The following is a 12,146-nucleotide window of genomic DNA, read 5'->3' as shown; positions in this document are numbered from 1 at the left end:
AGCACTGTCTCAAGCACTCTCTCCCAGGACCAGAGCGCGCAGGTTGTATGCCGTGGTATGCTCAGCTTGACCGCAGAGGGAAACTTGGTGCTCTACAGAGATGACCAAGCGGAGAGTCCGGTTTGGTCGACAGGGTGGTTTAATGCAACTTGGTGGTAAAGTATGCTGGCTCCGCCTGGCAGAGCTTCCAGAACCCAAAGTTTGTAAGTGATTCCATTCCTTTGGTTTTAAAGGGAGCCATGGATTTTAAAATTTCTGAATTTCTATGCTAAAAGATGAAAGCCAGCTTAAGGACAAAGCTCAAGGATATTTGATAGGTATCGGTGGTTATTTCTTTACGAGCAAACGAAGACCTAGTTGTCCCAAAGCAAATAATCAGGACTAGAACATCCACAACCCAATAAACCTCGCACAAGATATCCAAAGAGACATCCCATCTTGGCATCAGCCATACAGCTGGGCTGACTTGCAAAGAAATTAGACGTTTGTTCTATATGGATCAATAGAGCTATCTTTGCTTATTTTGCCTGACAAAAAAAATAAATAGAAATTAAAAGAAATAGAAAAAGTGGATTCATTTTTTAAGAATATCTTCATTAAGTTGCTCATTTTCGAAGCATATTCGATTAGGTCAAAAGCAATGGCGATGGCGTCGGCATCCTCCCTCCGCATCCAGGTAGCCTCCCCAGTCCCTCCACAGCTCCAATGGAACAGGCGCCGGCCACACACAATCCCAGCGGCACTCTCTCCAGCGGCAGCGGCAGCATCATCGCTCCTCCACACAGCTCCTCCAACGACACCGCTCGCATTCTTGCCACTGCTCCTCAAATCCATGGCTCAGGCCACCAGCTTGGCGCTCCAAAGCCTCGCCAAGGCACTCACTCTCCACGCCAGCAGCAGCAGCGCCATTAGCAGCAGTAACGCGGCGGCGGTGCCATTCTTTTTGGCGACCAAGGGCGGCCCTCTCTTCTTCGCGTCCATGTCCACAGTCTCTACGCCACTCACGGTGGTGGCGTCGGGCATGGCCAAGTGGCTGGAGCTCTACAGCGCGGTGATGATGATCCGGGTGCTACTCAGCTGGTTTCCAAACATCCCTTGGGAGAAGCAGCCCTTCATGGCGATCAGGGATATGTGTGATCCGTACCTCAATCTCTTCCGCAACATCATCCCGCCAGTGTTTAACGCGCTCGACTTGAGTCCCTTGCTGGCTTTCATGGTTCTGGGAACCATGTCCAGCATCTTAAACTCCGCTGCTCAGACTTAGAGAGTCTCGATCGAGGGGGGAGAGGGGAGTGAAAAAAAAAGAAGAGAGAGCGAGAACTAGAGGAAGAGGAAGAAGAAGAGGATTGGAGCTTCCATAGCCAAGTTCTATACTTTCTTCTTTGGTATAGGGAGCTCGAAAGTTTTCCTTTCTACTATTTTTTTTTTTATCTTTGTAGCTTCGTACTATACCTCGTTTTTTTTTTCTCTCGTTTTTTTCTTGGGTCTTTGCGGGGGAGCGTCGTTTTTCTTTCTTTACTTATGGCTTGATAGTTTTGACAGGATGGTGTTAGAGTTTCTCATGGAGAAACTTCTCGCGAGCCTTTCTTTGATAAGAAAGAAGTAAACTATGTTTTGTCTATCGTTTTTTTTTTTTGTTTGCTTGCTTTGTTTATGCTGATGATCGTGGTTATATGACGTGTTTATGTGTTGTTTAATTCTTCATCACTGGTGCAGCTATCAACAGGTCAAAGTGTGACAAACGCGCGCCTTCAGCTACAGTGCTCGTGGACGCATTGGTGGGTATAGTTATATTTCTTTAAGTGTTTTCTTTGCTTTCGCTGTACTTCTTTAAGAGTTCCTGACGAGGACATTTGATGCACAGATGACTGCGTGCCGGATCATGGCCAGGCGCATCAAGCTTTAAAAAGGTGAGCTACGCTCTCCCCCCTCTCTCTCTCTCTCTCTCTTCCGGATTTTAATAAGCAGCAAAGTCGTGTGAAGTGAAACAAAGGATGCCTTTCTCCTTTCTCTCTCGTTTGCACTTTTGCCTGGTTTCTTGTTGATCCTCTTAATGTCTTCTTGCATTTTATGGAGAGTCTCCCTCGGGAGAAAGTGAGAAAGGCCTTATTTTTCCTGATATACAAAAAAATCGAGCATCTTAAAGGAAGAAAATTTACTCTGATCTGTGGCTCTGGCTTTGTTCTTGTTGTTGATGGGCTTGTCTCACCAGTAGCGTTCCTTGACGTCAGGATTGTCCACACTGCCGCTCGTTCCTACGACATAGTCTGCCGACGAGCTTCCGGGGTTTGTCCGTGTGGGAAGCCCGGTAGTGACCAAGGTGACCGCGGCTACGGCGTTTTCGTGCACCTGGTATCTCATAATCTGTTCTCTCATGGCATTAACTTCCGCTTGGAGTGACTGAGCTTGCTGCTGCAGTGCAGAGATTGTCCCCGTGCAGCCATACACTGGGTCTCTGATCCGAGCGTTTGCCTCGTACACCAGGCTGTTGGCAACGTCCGATCGCTGGGCCTCTGGAACTTCCTGCAAGAACCACACCAGTGACAAGCTCATCAAAGGTTAGAACTCGGAACTTTTAGTGTAACTTATGTTAGCAGGCATCATCTAACTCTGAGCTCCTTTTTGTCCCCACAGTCTGTCTTTTCAGCAATCTAGCAACCATCAAAACGACAAGACGCATCTCAGAAAGCACACTCCGAAAGAGAAAAGAGTGCCACTTAGAAAGACAATGGAATAGTGGTGCTCGGAGGGCCACGGGAAGAGAGGAGGGGAGAGATGATTGATCACGTACCGAGAGCATCTTGGAGACGTTGCTGGCGCCGAAAACTTTGTGGACGGCGGCAAACTTTTGAGGCTCGTGTGGCGAGAAGTATGGTGCAAAGGGACACTCTTGAGCGCACCTCCGGCGGAGAAGCTTACATGCAGCACAGGGCGTGATCGTGTTTAGAGGGCCCTGCGACCCCAGCATGCTACTCCTGCCTCGACCGATATCCTGCTGCTGGCTGCTAGTACTGCCGTGGTGGTGATAGCGCTGTAACTCTTGCAGTCTCGGCTTTTGGCGCTGGGGATCTCTTCCTCCGACGTTGCTGATGTTCTCCCTGGAGCACGGCAGTTTAGATCACCATCTCTCGGGTAAAGCTGCTTTCTCTCTCCTGTTCTCTAACTTCTCTCGGGATCTCTCAGGATCTCGCTGCAAAAGAAGAACTTGGAGAGAACTTGGGGAGAGGAAAGCTGTAAGGCTACTCTTGCAAAGTTTGTTCTCTCTCCTCGGCTTTGCAACGAGAAAAGGAAGAGCTACGCTTCTGGATCGAGCGACTTACCACTCTTTTGACATCCAGACATGGGCCCTCTTTGGGATCACAGTCCCTGCACATCCAGAGAGGCGCCGGTGGTGAGAAAAACACGAAATTTGGAGAATTTCTTTTGAAGCACTTCGCAATCAATCGCTTCGTAAGTTCCTGCTGGGAGGGAGAATGAACATGTGAGAAGGAAGTACCTTTATGAATTCTTTGTAACCGATGCTCCCCTTTACTACAGTGCTTGACGAATTCTTCGCGGAGACTGTGCCTTGCAGTGCAGTGCATTCCTGTCCCGGTGGAGCTTCATCTGTTTTACCAATCCCGCTCCGGATCCTTGCCGAGGTAAAGATCATCAATATATCCTTTTCAGGTAAGAGAGGCACTTTCGATCTTCCTGCTTCCTAAGCTTCGAGGCTCTTACAGCGGAGAGATGGGAAAACTAGAACTGGATGAAGTATTTGCGGGGGGTGGGGGGGAGGAATATATGCGAGGAGCGGCGATCTAGCAGCAGCGCCGCTCGAGAGAACTCTCTCGCTTTCTCTCTCCTGGAGCTAGATATCCAGACACTGGCTCATCGGAGTCGGCAGCGCCGGTGGGGAAGTGTGCGTGAGGAAGCAAAGTACACAAGAAGTAAAGCACTGCCAAGCTGTTCTAGTTGACCCTCTTGGCTCCTCTCTGCGGACAGGCACAGCGAAGATGGAAAAACCGGAGAGAAGGAGGAGAAGAAGAAAAATATTCTTTACTGGGAATTAAGAAAGTGAAGAAAACTTGGAGATGGGTTGACAATGAGGAGGATAGGCTGCCACTACGCATTTGCTCCACATCGTTAAGGTATTTATGGTATATATTTCTTAGCACGCATCCCAGCGATGTGGTATTTGTTTAGTATTTCTCTCTTTCGCTTTGGGAGTGACTTGTAAATTGGTTTATGGCCGCAGGAGGGAAGGAGTGGAAAAAAAATAACCAGGGAAGAAAGCTTGGACAGTGGACATGGGCGTGATTTTTACTTGGGAGTTGACCTTTGGAGATGGAGGCCAAGCGAAGCCAGTGTGATGCTGATGCTTCCAGGGTGTGGCGAATGCACGACTGGGACGAAATAATCTATGGACTTTACAAGGTTCCTCTCACATGGTGGAGCTTTGGTTGCGCGTTAGCGAAACATACGCGAGCATCTCACATGGAAACAAACAACACACAAATGGAGACTAGAGAAAAAGAGTGGAAGAAGAAGGATTTTGGGATCTGGGTGATGAGATGAGCAAACACGCCGAGGAATCTCTTTCCAGGAAAGAAACGAGAGGTATGGATACGCCAAAAGATTTGGGGATATAGATCATGCTTACACCACCTTTCAGCTGGAACCATTCTAAAGAAGAGATTTCCGGGAAGCACTCTAAAGATATGAGAATTTTGAGGATGAGTGCTTGATCCATTCTATGGCCGAGTTGAAAAGAGCTTTTGTCCTTTTTTGTTTTGAGAAGTTCCAGGGCACACGGTTGCTTCGAGACTTAGTGCACAAAGATGAAACCTTGGAAGTCATTCGACTAGACAAGCTCTAGACAGGCTACAAGCTTGTCTTGAAGAGCTCTTTCCCAGTTCTAGGGAGCAAGCAACACGAGTGATTGAGTGTACTGCTGGAATCGATAAGGGAGTTTGCATTGTTGATCAAACGAGTTCTTGGAATTCTTCAAAGGTGGGCCTCCAATATACTTCTCTTTTCTGAACTGCAAGATTTTATTTTATCTTATCTTATTTTATAGTTTATTTAATACTCTCTTTTCTCCAAGAACAAGTCTCCCCCCCCACTCTCTCTCTCTCTCTCTCTCTCTCTCTCTCTCAAACACGGAATAGTTTAAAACCAGATCGATCGATCGATGGATCACGTAGAAAAGATGGCGCTTGATTATCATGACTGGTGTGAGTTTCATGACCTTCATGCTTTCGGTGAAGCCAATCAAGTCGTCCAAGAAGAGATGGAGTTTGAAAAAAAAAGAAGATCCAAGATGGAGTTAACACCTCTTCGTCAAGCAAAAACCCTGTCAACTTTCTCAAGCTCGCAAAGCCGTACGGAAAGAAATAGGGGTCTATACCCCGGCTATATAGAGGGTGACACCACATAAGAATGGCCACACGCAATGTTTCCAGATTCTAGGCCTACCTCGATCTACCTCGATCGGTACAAAAACGTTCGGGTCAAGTACGCAAGGCATAAGATCGTGCAAGTAAAACGAGGGACCGTACAATGAAGTTGACGCGATGCCATCTTTGGAACTATGCTACGATCAAGATTGGTTCGCGGAAAAGCTGCGGTCCTGCGCCGAATCACGAGATCTGTCGCAGGGCCGCCGGATCCACGCTCAGATCATCGCCTCCGGCCAGCCCACGAACAGGTTCCTCGCCAACCTTGCCATCGACATGTACGGCAAATGCGGCAGCCTGGGCGACGCTCGCGCGGTGTTTGACTCCCTCCGCCACCGCAACATCTTCACCTGGAACATCATGGCCGCTGCCTACGCCATCAACGGCCAGCTCGAGCAAGCGCGGGAGATCTTTGAAACAATGCCGCAGCGCAACGTTGTCTCGTGGAACACCATGCTCACTGCATATGCCCAGAACGGGCATCTTGTTCTCGCCGAGAAACTCTTCCACCAAATGCCCAAGAAGAACCAGGTCTCCTGGAACGCGTTAATCTCCGCCTACGCAGAGCTCGGGGAAGTCTCCAAAGCCCGCCACCTTTTCGAGGCCATGCCCGATAAGAATGTAGTCTCCTGGACAGCCATGCTCGCTGCATTTGCCGAGAGGGGGCATCTTGACGAAGCGAGAGATTTCTTCGTCCGGATACCAAACAAGAACGTCGTCTCCTGGACGACCATGATCCTGGCCTACGTGAAAAACGACCGCTTGTCAGAAGCCCGGGAGATGTTCGATCGAATGCCGCTCAAGAACGTCGTCACCTGGACCACCATGATCGGAGCTTACGGCCGGAGCTCGCATTCGAAGCAAGCTCTTCGTCTCTTCCAACTCATGGATCTGGATGGGATCCAACCCAACGCCGTAACTTTGATCGCTCTAGCCGATGCCTGTGCGGCGTCCCCGACTCCATCCCTGGCCAAGCTCGTCGATAGCATCGTCCAGGACACCCCTCATCGATCGGATCTTATGGTGGTCACTGCGCTCGTCAACTTGCATGGAAGATCCGGCTGCGTGGACGAAGCTCGGGGCCTGTTTGATCGCATCTCTTGCCGGGACTTGGTCCTCTGGACGGCCATCATCACCGCCTATGCTCACAACGGCCTCCGGGACCAAGCGCTGGAGCTCTTCCAAGAGATGGAGCTTCAAGGCCTGGAACCAAACGAGATCACGTACATCAACGTTCTGGCTGGAGCGGCTTACGCTGGCCTGGTCGAGGACGCTTGCTCGTTCTTCGCCTCCATGGTTGGCGACTACAGCATCGCACCGCTGCTGGATCACTATATCGGAATGGCTCACGTACTGGGGCGAGCGGGGCGGCTGGCCCAGGCCCAGGAACTTATCGAGTCGATGCCTTTCATCGCTGATTATGTTGCCTGGATGACGCTGCTCAGTGCCTGCGAGACGCATCTGGATGCCGAGAGAGGTATCCTGGCTGCTGAGAAGGCCTCGGAGCTCAATCCAGAGACGTCTTCGCCGTACGTCGTTCTGGCAAATATCCACGCAGCCACCGGGGACGAGAAGCTTGCTAGAGCACTGGAGGCGCGTAGGAGACGTGCTACCTCTGTGAAAACGGATAATGGATAAGTAGAGCGCGAGAATTTACATGGAAAAAAAAAATCCCTGGGAATTTGTAAACACTGGCCTGACCTGTTTGTACAAACCAACAATTTTACCGGGTCAAGAACAACATCTCGACGGAGGAGGGGGAGGGGGCTGATCATCCACAATGACCACGCTTTTTCTCTGAGAGAAAGCCGGCGTGCTGCCATTGCTCGAGGCGGCAGTGCTTTTTCTTCTTTGTTCCAGGCAACCTGCCAAGGAATAAACAGTGAGAGAACGAACACAAGCAAACTTCTAAAGATCTTACGTGTCGCGATGTCCATGAAGGCCTCGTCTATGCCAGTGTTTAGCTTTGCAGAGGTCACGAAATGGTTTGCTCCAATCGAGGCAGCGTATCTAGAAGCAATCCAACCGAGTGAACACTATCAAGTAGGAAACGAAACACTGTCGTACCTCTCAGAATCCTGGAGATCAACTTGTCGCAACTTGTCCATATCGCTCTTGTTGCCAGCAATTGTCAAGACAATGTTCTTGTTGGACGCCATCTTCCGGAGCTCCTTCACCCAATTCTTCACACGAGTAAAGCTATCTCTATCCATTATGTCATAGACTAGCAATGCACCTTTAAAGGAAAAAAAAAACCAAGAACAAAAGCCAAGACACTGTAGTTCTCGTACTGGAAAGAGAAAAAAAACCTGTACTCACCATCAGCATCGCGATAGTAGATAGGACCAAGCGCATGAAAGCGTTCCTGGCCTGCTGTGTCCTGGAAGAGAAAAAAAAAAATTTATTTCCACCATCACTCAAATCGTAACAAAAGTTTCTAGCGAAGAACTTTACCCAGATCGATAGCGTTGCTACAGCGCCATCGACGCTCAAGCGCTTGGTCAAGTAGGAAGCCTGTATCGTAGCACTTTGACTATCGGAGAACTGATTATTCACATACCGCAGGACGAGAGACGTCTTCCCGACTCTACCTGGAGAAGAAATTCCACCACGAAATCGCATTAGCGCCAGCTGAATTCGTCACAAAACGCTCAAGAGAAGGAAGAACTCACCGTCTCCAAGAAGAACTACCTTGAAGGGAGATCCTCCGCCTCCTCCAGGCCTCATTTCACTGCCAAAACCTGATAATCCGGAAGAACACCTGCGAATTCTCCCCCGATCCGGTCGATCGGACCCCGCGCTATCGCTCTCCTTCTCTCTCGCTCCTCTGGCGCGCTACTAGGGCTTCTCTGTCCCCCTCTCATCCTGGCCGTTTAATTCTATGGCGGAAAATCGTGGTCGCTGGTACACGTTTTAAACGAGCTCTATTAAATGGTTGGTTCTATTTTCCTGTGGAGTACCTTGTGAAGTTTCTCATGGTGGTGGTCGCGAATTGGCAATCGATCTCCCACAATGTTGGGGTCTTGATACAGCGATGGTTCTAACTGGCCTTTCTGGAAAAACGAAGGAATTCCAGAAGAGAAAGGATCAGTGAAAGCTTGGAAAGTTCTTCCGGATCGATCTACCAGTAAGAGTGCGCGAAAGGTTTCTTCCCTTTGAGATCGCTCGCGGATTATAACCGGGAATTCTCGAGGGTCGCTTTGGAAGCCGGAGTACATGCGTGTGTCGCGAAGTCTCATCAAAACTCCATCCACACGGAGCTGCAAAGATATGGCGTCAGTAACTTTCGAGAAGAACAAGTATGCAAAGCGATACCCAGAATCGAAGTAGCAAAAACCAGCAATTCGGCATTACTCTCTGTAATGAGGCAGCCAAAGTTAGAATCGATCCGAAGGAACGAAGAGGCATTACCACTTTCACGGAGAGAAACGAGATACCATTGTCTGAAAGCTCGTCCTCGTATAGAATCACCTGGAAGAACAAGAAAAAAACTATGGTGAGCTCTTAAGAACAGAGAAACCAGACGAAAGACCTCGTCGTAAAACAAGATCGGATCCTTCACTTGTAGCCGGATAAGATCGATTCGAGTGTCACAACTTTTCCACTCCAAAGTCGCCAAACTTGACTCCTTATCAGCTTGTTCTTGCTGTGAAAGAAGTGAAAGAAGTAAGAAATAGCAAGAAAAACTTGTGATTCCCTCCATTCAAAAGACGTGCAAGATTTTTACCTCAAGAACAAGGCGCTCGCTTCCACAGTAAGGCGTCGTGAACGTATAGTCGTAGTCCATGATCAGCTGCTCGTTTGGATTGCTTCACAGAAAAATCGAGAAAGAAATCTAAGAACCAGGGAAAAAAAAAACAAGAGGAAGAATGCGATTTCATACCATCGCATTTTCCATTTTGCCGCGGCTGGAACCTCCACTGGCGGCAGATTCTCCCTCTTCCACCCCGCAAGAGCATCGAAAGCATTGAAAGAAATCGCGATCCCGCTCGCTTCGTGCACTAGCTCCAGCTCGTTGCCTCCAAACACCATCTCGGGCAAATGCCGGGTGCCCAGCTTCGCCTCCCACCTAGCGCCACAAAAACCCTCCCAAAATCTCTCAAGAACAACAAAGAAGAAATCCAATGCCCTCCCAAACCTCTCGATCTGCTCGGCGTTGAGAATGGCGCGCTTGGTGGATCGAATGCGCCAGCCGGCGACGCGGATCCCGCGCACCTGGGGAGGATCGCAGATGAGCTCCGCGCCCGACGATTCCATCGCCGCCTTGAGCCGCGCGGCGTCTTCATCGCTGCCCATAGGTACCCTATAATCAAAGCCTAGCCTCAAATTTTCTTCTTTGGAAGGTTATATAGGAAAGAATGCTACTCTTTTCTTCACAGCTCTCTTGCCAAGGTGAAAGGAGTGCCAAAAAATTGCTCTTTGCTTCTTTCTTTCTATTACGCTGTGCCAGTGATGAGCTTTTCTTGCTTGTCCAGTCTCTTCACCTTGAAAAGCCCAACCAGGAGCTTCAATCCAAACAAGGCGCTACAAAAAAATGCGGCTGTGCCTTGGACCTGACAACGATCGCCCATGTTGGAGCAGAGAAAACAAAGGAAGATATCTGTAGAAAAGTACGTACTCTCATTGCGTTTATGTACAGCAGAGTTCCCAGATTTAAGAATGTGCCAGCGAAAACGGCCTGCAACAGAGCAAAAAAAAGATTTTTCTTCGTTTCTTGTTTGTTTGTTTCTGTAGGTACCTGAGCTATGTTTTGTTGTACAGCTGAAACTCGTTTGAAGGACCTCTCGGATTCCAGAGTTCGCACACGGAGTTTCAAATCGCCTTGTTCCTGAGAAGAAAAAGGCAAGAGAGAAGTTTTCTCTCAAACTTAACAGTGTCTTTACCAATCTCTCGATCACATCCGCGAGCTTTGCAACTCTATCTGGTTGCCTGAAGAGATTGTTGAATGCTTCAGCTTGTCGTTGCCATCGCTTTTTAAAGTCCTGACAAGAAACACCCATTTGCACACGAAATGCGAATTAAAAAACAACTTACCCGGATCACAACATCGTAACCAACTTCACGAAATCTTAGAATCTCCAAAGCGTACCTGCGAAGAACAAAAACCTGGTGAGGCAGAAAGGAAAAGAAAGCTATCTTCACTTACGGCTTTGCAATCTCGGATATGTCAAAGTAAGGATCCAGACCTTTCCCAATGCCGTCTAGAACTGAAACCAAAAAGCTTACGACATGGAAATCACGGACAAAGGCAGTCTTACCCGAGAAAGCTCGAACTACAAACGTAAACGTTGCTGGGAAACGGAATGGCTGGTCCGAAGAGATAGATAGTAGATCCTCACCTAAAATGGAGTTTGAGCATTACCAAGTTACTTACAAAACTGTAGTACCTATGGCCGCCAGCCTGAGTTTCTTCTTGTCCTCCCTTTCCCCTTTAGACAGCCTCTTGTAGCCGGATTCCTCACTCTCGGCAAGAGCTTTCTGTTCTTTTTGTGCTGCTAGACGGTCTTGGAAACTGGAATCCAAGAGACGAAGTTAAGTTTCTGTGTGTGCGACTGAAAGTAAGTTGAACCTTTTCAGGAAGAACTGTGCTGTTCGTCTAACTGCGGTCATGTCACCAGTCGGTACGAGCACTCCCATTTGCACCATTGCTTCAAGCACCTGAGAAAAATCAATATGACAAGCAAGAACATACACAAAAGGAAACGAATACCTTGTCAGCATCTTTTTCGTAGACTCCATAGAAAGCTTCTAAAAGTCCTTCCCTGATGTTGGAACTAATGCTGGAACCACATACGAGGAACCGTTAGATAAAGAGTTAAGCATGCTATTGCTTTACCTTCCCATCATACCAAAATCATAAAAAATCAAGCGTCCCCCGTTGAAATCGTCCACAGCAATATTTCCTGGATGCTACAACATAAATGAAACAAGGAACAAGGAAGAAATGAAAAGGTCTCCAGAAAACTCAAGAGAAAAAAAGGGCTTACAGGGTCTGCGTGGAAAAACCCGTGACGAAGAATCTGCTCCAGATAAGACTCCACACAGTATCTCGCAAGCCTGAACAACACCAAATAGTTGAGCTTTGCCTTAGACAAAAGGCTGTGAAACAAACCTTTGACGATCAACTCCAAGTCTATCCAAGGCTTTGATTTTGTTGATTTTGATTCCTGGTACGTATTCCATGGTAAGTACCTATTATCGAAGGCAATGAATCGCAACCCGGACGATAAAAATCACAAACTTGGCACCTGTGGTGTAGTGTACTTCCAGTAGATTCTTGGAACTTTAACGTAGCTCAGATCCTTGAAATTTGCCGCAAAGCGCTCGGCATTGGCTGCTTCTCTGTTGTAGTCGATTTCCTGGAAGAGAGCTATTACTGAACATCATACATCAAAACTTCCCTCTTCGTTTGAAAAAATCACCTGATAGAGCACATTGGCACACTCATCGTAAATGGCAACCCAATCCCTCTTCGCGCCATCAGACTTTGGATCAATCTTTTGTAAGTTCTCTGCGATTACCTGCGAGTGAAGAAAAGGTGACAGTTCGAGCAAAAAAGAAAAGTAAAGCAAAGACTTACTCTCAGGTTTTTCAAATCGATGTCAAAGAGCGCTTTCAAGCCTGGACGCTGGATCTTTGATCACAACTTGCTCTCCGTTTAGAACAGCTCGATGAACTTGGCCTTAACGAATAAACAGAACAACAACT

General features: G+C 48.1%; 5 protein-coding genes and 3 long non-coding RNA genes across 10 annotated transcripts in view; 5 read left to right on the top strand and 3 right to left on the bottom strand.

The window, feature by feature from the left end:
* The first annotated feature begins 832 nt into the window (after window positions 1–832).
* Window positions 833–1,264, top strand: LOC9650736 (ylmG homolog protein 1-1, chloroplastic). The gene has a single exon (XM_002989394.2). The coding sequence runs from the start codon at window positions 833–835 to the stop codon at window positions 1,262–1,264; it is 432 nt and encodes a 143-aa protein (XP_002989440.2).
* A 523-nt stretch (window positions 1,265–1,787) lies between these two features.
* On the top strand, window positions 1,788–2,785 carry LOC112342048. The gene is made up of 4 exons (XR_002990812.1): window positions 1,788–1,910; window positions 2,232–2,352; window positions 2,419–2,558; window positions 2,635–2,785. It is a non-coding gene; the product is annotated as an uncharacterized LOC112342048 (long non-coding RNA).
* LOC9650735 (LOB domain-containing protein 15) lies at window positions 1,984–3,939 on the bottom strand. Its single transcript, XM_002989346.2, has 4 exons — window positions 3,497–3,939; window positions 3,321–3,366; window positions 2,792–3,098; window positions 1,984–2,523 (listed from the first exon to the last, which is right to left on the bottom strand). The coding sequence occupies exons 1-4, from the start codon at window positions 3,582–3,584 to the stop codon at window positions 2,206–2,208; spliced, it is 759 nt and encodes a 252-aa protein (XP_002989392.2). The 5' UTR covers window positions 3,585–3,939; the 3' UTR covers window positions 1,984–2,205.
* Window positions 3,047–3,267, top strand: LOC112342049. The gene is made up of 2 exons (XR_002990813.1): window positions 3,047–3,132; window positions 3,184–3,267. It is a non-coding gene; the product is annotated as an uncharacterized LOC112342049 (long non-coding RNA).
* Window positions 3,940–4,020: 81 nt separating the features above from the next.
* LOC112342050 lies at window positions 4,021–4,716 on the top strand. The gene is made up of 2 exons (XR_002990814.1): window positions 4,021–4,130; window positions 4,238–4,716. It is a non-coding gene; the product is annotated as an uncharacterized LOC112342050 (long non-coding RNA).
* Window positions 4,717–5,555: 839 nt separating this feature from the next.
* Window positions 5,556–7,076, top strand: LOC112342033 (pentatricopeptide repeat-containing protein At4g16835, mitochondrial-like). The gene is made up of 2 exons (XM_024663178.1): window positions 5,556–5,753; window positions 5,913–7,076. Exons 1-2 carry the CDS (start codon window positions 5,556–5,558, stop codon window positions 7,074–7,076), a joined length of 1,362 nt encoding a protein of 453 aa, XP_024518946.1.
* On the bottom strand, window positions 6,965–9,744 carry LOC9650733 (ras-related protein Rab-21). Of its 3 annotated transcripts, XM_002989344.2 has the most exons (12): window positions 9,577–9,744; window positions 9,322–9,507; window positions 9,166–9,247; window positions 8,971–9,084; window positions 8,850–8,909; window positions 8,754–8,795; window positions 8,564–8,698; window positions 8,399–8,491; window positions 8,111–8,339; window positions 7,999–8,029; window positions 7,893–7,952; window positions 7,783–7,818 (listed from the first exon to the last, which is right to left on the bottom strand). In XM_002989344.2, exons 1-9 carry the CDS (start codon window positions 9,732–9,734, stop codon window positions 8,277–8,279), a joined length of 933 nt encoding a protein of 310 aa, XP_002989390.2. In that variant the 5' UTR covers window positions 9,735–9,744; the 3' UTR covers window positions 7,783–7,818; window positions 7,893–7,952; window positions 7,999–8,029; window positions 8,111–8,276. The 3 variants fall into 3 exon arrangements, with proteins under 3 accessions (XP_024518985.1, XP_024518984.1, XP_002989390.2); XM_024663217.1 differs by lacking the exons at window positions 8,399–8,491; window positions 8,564–8,698; window positions 8,754–8,795; ... (3 more) ...; window positions 9,322–9,507; window positions 9,577–9,744 and adding exons at window positions 6,965–7,053; window positions 7,140–7,303; window positions 7,360–7,448; window positions 7,506–7,674 and having other exon boundaries at window positions 7,758–7,818; window positions 7,893–8,029; window positions 8,111–8,262; XM_024663216.1 differs by lacking the exons at window positions 8,399–8,491; window positions 8,564–8,698; window positions 8,754–8,795; ... (3 more) ...; window positions 9,322–9,507; window positions 9,577–9,744 and adding exons at window positions 7,099–7,303; window positions 7,360–7,448; window positions 7,506–7,674 and having other exon boundaries at window positions 7,758–7,818; window positions 7,893–8,029; window positions 8,111–8,262.
* Window positions 9,745–9,757: 13 nt separating this feature from the next.
* LOC9650732 (protein ACTIVITY OF BC1 COMPLEX KINASE 8, chloroplastic) overlaps window positions 9,758–12,146 on the bottom strand; it is a 3,673-nt gene continuing 1,284 nt past the window's right edge. Inside the window, 17 exon segments of the mRNA XM_024663215.1 lie at window positions 9,758–9,991; window positions 10,057–10,116; window positions 10,177–10,266; window positions 10,322–10,420; window positions 10,473–10,527; window positions 10,585–10,645; window positions 10,697–10,777; window positions 10,826–10,950; window positions 11,008–11,096; window positions 11,149–11,218; window positions 11,275–11,348; window positions 11,426–11,495; window positions 11,551–11,630; window positions 11,687–11,797; window positions 11,861–11,959; window positions 12,019–12,076; window positions 12,078–12,120. Of these exon segments, the coding sequence (XP_024518983.1) occupies window positions 9,875–9,991; window positions 10,057–10,116; window positions 10,177–10,266; window positions 10,322–10,420; window positions 10,473–10,527; window positions 10,585–10,645; window positions 10,697–10,777; window positions 10,826–10,950; window positions 11,008–11,096; window positions 11,149–11,218; window positions 11,275–11,348; window positions 11,426–11,495; window positions 11,551–11,630; window positions 11,687–11,797; window positions 11,861–11,959; window positions 12,019–12,076; window positions 12,078–12,120 (1,382 nt within the window). The 3' untranslated portion in view covers window positions 9,758–9,874.

Source organism: Selaginella moellendorffii, unplaced genomic scaffold (assembly GCF_000143415.4).
Source record: "Selaginella moellendorffii unplaced genomic scaffold, v1.0 SELMOscaffold_97, whole genome shotgun sequence".
Taxonomy (NCBI): Eukaryota; Viridiplantae; Streptophyta; class Lycopodiopsida; order Selaginellales; family Selaginellaceae; genus Selaginella; species Selaginella moellendorffii.
This window is presented reverse-complemented; position numbering and strand designations above follow the sequence as displayed.